This window comes from Glycine max, chromosome 1 (genome assembly GCF_000004515.6).
Source record: "Glycine max cultivar Williams 82 chromosome 1, Glycine_max_v4.0, whole genome shotgun sequence".
Classification (NCBI taxonomy): Eukaryota; Viridiplantae; Streptophyta; class Magnoliopsida; order Fabales; family Fabaceae; genus Glycine; species Glycine max.
This window is the reverse complement of record NC_016088.4, coordinates 30,167,434-30,172,896: the sequence shown is the minus strand read 5'-3', so window position 1 is coordinate 30,172,896 and position 5,463 is coordinate 30,167,434. Positions and strand designations below refer to the sequence as shown.

The window sequence follows — 5,463 nt, the reverse complement described above, 5'->3', positions numbered from 1 at the left end:
TGCTGACTTGATTTCCCATATCCATGACCTCTGAGACGTGGTCATCGGTCTAAGTACACAATAGACTCAATGCATTATTGTTGTCCTAATCAACAATAATACTTGACTACGGATGCTTTTAGAATAGTGTTTAATTGTTCAATGAATCTCACGATCAAGTTCTACTTATTTTTCCATCAAAAGAATCACCTATTCTAAGGACATTATTATGCTATAAAACTAATAACATAATAATTGGCATGCCTTGTTTTTATATAAAATATATTAACCAAAATTACAATACAAATATAATTTGTAATGGATTGACCAATAAGACTAATTCCAAAATCGATTCTTAAGAAATATGAGACTTTTGGCATAATAAAACTTAACGTATTTAATTAAAATGTAAAAGAAAAAACTACATCTTCAATTAGGCTTTTTTTTATTAATTTTCCGTGTTTGGAAAAATGGTATCAATGAAAGTAATAATAATATATACGAATGGTCGAATGTCTCTAGTATGATTATTTTATGGTTGTATTTTGGAATGCCAAGTGATTGAGTTGGAAGTTTCAAGAGGTGGATATCCATGCCCAACCAAGGTAACAACTTCATTCAAAATTTTCAAAATTGACTCCAAAATAGCTTGAGAGTGTGAATTTAGAAGTATCTATAAAAGAGGGTGTATGTGCTAGAGAATGCAACTTATGATGAATCTTAAACTCAGAGAGAATTAATAAGAGATCTCAATGAGCTCTAATATGGGTCTTAACCATTTCTTGCTATGTGTTTAAAGGATGGTGTGTATTGCATCACTTGTACCTGCGCATTGTGTGTTGGTGCTTATCATCCTACATACTTAATTAGGTGTATTAATTTTTTTTTTACCTACCTTTACTTAATTATTCTTTCTCTAAACATTAATAAGAAACAATTAAATAGATAGATAAGAAAAGAATAATTTTAGAATCATAATTGATAAATTTGATGTAATTAATTATTTTTCTTAAATAATGTTAATTAATTGAGAAAATTTTATAATTAGAGACAAAGTTATAATATAACTCTTTTAAGTGTTAAACTGGTGTAATACTTGTTATTATGATCAACTTATTTAACTAAACGAAACAGTCTAAAATTCCTCAAACATTAAATTTGAAAAGTATACACAATTACTATAGCCTACTTACCCATCCCAATGATCTAAAGGAATTATAAGGATAGCAATAAAGCGTGAAATTTTATACGAAATCACTACTTTATCACCGAGCTTATGAATGCGTAAAGGATAAGTAGTTATTGTGGTTTCATAAGATTTCATTTCAAACATGATTTTTTTTTATAGTATTTATTTACTATGAGAAAATATGGATGCTTGAAGTGGAAAGAGAATCTGAATATTCATGCTCTGACCCTATTCTGCCACGAGCTTATAATGCAAAGGGCATTCGGCCATGATTGCATTTCGCTGGCTTCCACTCACATTCTGTTACAACCAATCATTCAAATCTTCTGGCATCTCCTAAAATTTATATTCAACACAGATATAAATAAAAATAATTAATTTTATATTGATTAATAAAATTAATTTATATAATTTGATTTTATTAATTTTAATCCAAAAAATATTTTTAAAATATTTTTATTATAACAGGTTATCATAAATAAAAAGTTATTGAAAATAAAATTATAATTAAATAAATAGTGTTTTAAAAATAATACCATTAAATAAGAAAAAATTAATTAAATTTATTTATATTTAAATTTAACATATAAAATTATTATTTTTATTTTTATATATATCACACAGAAAAAGTGGTATGTTAAATGAATTTATAGTTAAAAGGATAGATCTACTCTGGTAGATTAATTCTCAAAATCTATTTATTTATTATATCACGTGTTTATATAAATTTGCAGTTAAAATTCTTACTGGTTCAATTAGTTATGATTAAATAACTGTTGTAAAAAATTTTAAATTGTGTACACAAAAGTTTGCATTACACTCTCCATTACATTTTCTTTTTTATTAATTTTAAAAACTATTTTCTTCTCTTTTCTTACATAAATACCTATTTAGTTTATGTCACTATAAATATTTTTTTTCCATTTGTAATTGTTCATACTATCGTCCTTAATTTTGAGACCTTAAAAAATAAAATAAAGATTTAGAAAAAAAAATTGAATTATAATTTAGAAAAAAAATTGAATTATAAGGATGCCTAAAATTTTGTTTCACTTTTCAAATTATTAAAATTAACAATAAAGTTACTTAAAATAAGTTGTTGATGACTCGTTAAAAATATATCAGTGAGATAATCATTTATAATTTTTCGTCACGGCTAACCAATCTATTTATATTAAGACAAACTTAAGGGTAATATATTTAATATGTAATTTAATTTTTAAAATTCAAAGATAATAATATAATATTATCTCAAGTCCTAAACATTAAAAAACAAATAATTATATTTTTTTATCCTAATTATAAGAAACATATTTGTTTTGCTAAAAGTTTTTTAATTTTTGTTGAAAGAATTATAAAGAAACATATTACTAATTTCAAATATACTAATGGCTAATTTCTTTTTATATCATTGATTAAATGTAAAATCTATTAACGATATATCATATGATAAAAATGGGTGTATTTAATGAATTATTAACAATGTAACTCATTCTGATGGCTGAAAAAATGTATTCCTTATAGTATAAAAAATATTTCTTATGGGTATAGGTTATTGTATGTATCTGACTATCATTTTAATCAATGTATCTTTTTAAAATAAAATTTAAATTTATGATAATATTAATTATAATTAATAATTAATTTAACTATGTATTAGTATTGATGAATTAGGTTATTATTTCTTACTTATATAACCAAATGTATTATTATTTAAGCATTTCTAACCAAAAATAAATAAATTAAGCAGTCACAAGTCCAAACACGAGAAGCGCGTAGGACGTGGTCCGCGTCGAGCAGAACTGCATGTCTTCTTATTCTAAACGAACTGCTCTATTCAAGGCAAAAGGAAAACATGGCATTTGATCATTAATGAAAAACGTTATCTGTTAATTTATGGATCCAAAGTATGACGAAAGAAAAAGAGTGACACTCTCAACCCGCACGCCCCAGTTATTACTGTTATCACACTGATTAATATAACAGATTAATCACATTTATAAGATACAAAAATTTGGTTAATCTTATCTTACGAGCACAAACAAAATTCTCAGATGGGTATAGATCCATTTCCATGCCTTCTTATGCCACTTTTGCTAACCGAGAATCTTCCACTGGAAAACGATCTCTTCATTGCAATTGGGCTCAGCACACAATGCAACACCCTTGATTTGTATATGCACTTGCTACTCTCTCCGTGCGACCTCTTTGAAGGACCTGCAGCTTCAGTGGAATCTTCGTCTTCACTCATTTGCAATACATGAGCAACAGAAAGAGCATTTTGAAACGAATGGTCCATTGACACCGACCTACCATCGTCTCTAATCTCAATCACCCTGTGCCTGCCCTGAAAGCTACTCAAGTCGCTAAAAGCGCGCAATGCAGGCTTTGGATACGCTCTAGTGTGATGCATGTTTTCTTCTACTTCTTCTTGCACCACCACGCCAAACTCGTTGCCACTTTCTACACTTTCATTATCAGGAGAAGTTTCGTTTGTTGAAGGGGCCTCCACCTCAACCTGAGAAGAAGTGAAAGTGAATATGCCAGCACGACACAAGGGGCAGCTAGAGTGTGACTTGAGCCACGTGTCGATACAAGGAGCATGGAAAACGTGGCTGCATTTTGGCAAGAGCCTAACACTTTCGTCATCTTGAAACTCGCTGAGGCAAACTGAACAATCGGTGACTCCAGCAGAACCACCAATTCCTTTCTTGTAATTGAAGACCGCAATGGATTTGATCAGAGCCTCGTCGAGGCCCGTGTTTGAATCATGCTCGGGGAGAGTGTCATTGTGGTTCTGATTGTCTTGCAAGTGATCTTCATTTGGGTCTCTGCGTGCGGACTCTCTGGGGCCACAGTACTTGGATATTAGAGTGTAGTAACTCACCACAAGAAAAGCAGTGGCCAAGATCCCAATGATTGCAATGACAAGAGGAGAGAAATTTGGGCTTGAATCATCATCAGGGTACTCAAAGGGTGGAGGAGGAGGATACACAATGTAACACCATTGTGGACAGTACAAGCTACAAAATCCTTGAGAACAGTCTTTGCTGTTCATATATGGAATCCAAGTTCTGGGGTTGCCAACAACAGCCATGGACAAACACACACACTATATAGTATATGCTAATTCGTGAACGATCTTAGAATCATAGTTTTCTGTCTTCCAAGCTTGTGAATTTTCACTTTCAGTCAAGAGAAAGAAGGTTAATAAAGCTTCGGAGGACTAAAGATCTCAACTTAAATAACATAGCAGCAAGCAGAAGAAGAAACTTGTTTATTACATTATAGAAGGAAAATTATGGGGTGAAAAAGTTCTATGTCAAACCAATGATTACAAGCATATATAGGTACAAAACAAAGGGAAATACTTATGAGTGCTAGAGAAAAGAAGAGCATGCAGAGAGAGAGAGAGGGAGACTTTGCTGGACCCGAGTTTCCTTCGAGGCAAGAGAAAATTGGAAAGCAAGGCAAAGACAGGGAAAATTGGAGCTCTGGTGGGAATACTTTTTAACTTTTCTTTTTCTTTTGCTGTTCATAGCTTTTTTTTTTTTCTCTAGTGTATATATCTTGGTTATAATTGTTTGTGGGCATTGAGGGTGGTGTACGGGTGAATGGTGAATTGGTTATAGTGTTGGTTGGGAATTTATCAAAATGATCAATGCTTTTTCATTTTTTTTTCTTTTTGTCCTATGCTACCATCCAATTGAATGAGGTTTAAATTCTTTATGAATTGCGAAGTTAAAGCCTTATAGATTAATAAGTTCATTAATGCCTACAGCTAGGGGACGAGATAATTTGGCCGTCAAGTTAGTTGTACCTGATAAGGGAGTGGGGTTATATATGCTATAAATTTTAGGACTTTTTGCTTTCAATATTGTATATTACTCAGGCTCACTACAAGAAAAAATATTTTTAACATCATCATTTTAGTATCGATTTTTATCAAGATGGATGTTAAAAAAAATGTGATGACATACTCATAAATAAATAGATATCATTAACATTGATTTTTAAAAAATTGATGTTGTGTTTTGAGGTTTACATCGATTTTTGTTAAAATCAATGTTATTTGATGATTAATAACATTGATTTTTTAAAAAATCGATGTTGAGTTTTTCACAAACTCAACCCTTTTGTTCACTCGTTCTGGTGCTCACTCAACCCTCAACCCTCCTTTAAGACTTCAAATCCTTCGACCATACCCCTTCACCCATCTTCCCAATCCAACATTGACGACCATCATTCGTTCACCAATTAGTTCCTACGACCTCGCTGCCGCTTTGGGCCTCAGC

The 5,463-nt window shown here is 30.9% G+C and overlaps 1 protein-coding gene across 1 annotated transcript; it reads right to left on the bottom strand.

Annotated features, from left to right (window-relative positions):
• Positions 1-3,085: 3,085 nt before the first annotated feature.
• LOC100817628 (RING-H2 finger protein ATL51) lies at positions 3,086-5,052 on the bottom strand. Its single transcript, XM_003517867.5, has one exon. It carries the CDS (start codon positions 4,263-4,265, stop codon positions 3,219-3,221), a length of 1,047 nt encoding a protein of 348 aa, XP_003517915.1. The 5' UTR covers positions 4,266-5,052; the 3' UTR covers positions 3,086-3,218.
• Positions 5,053-5,463: the final 411 nt, after the last annotated feature.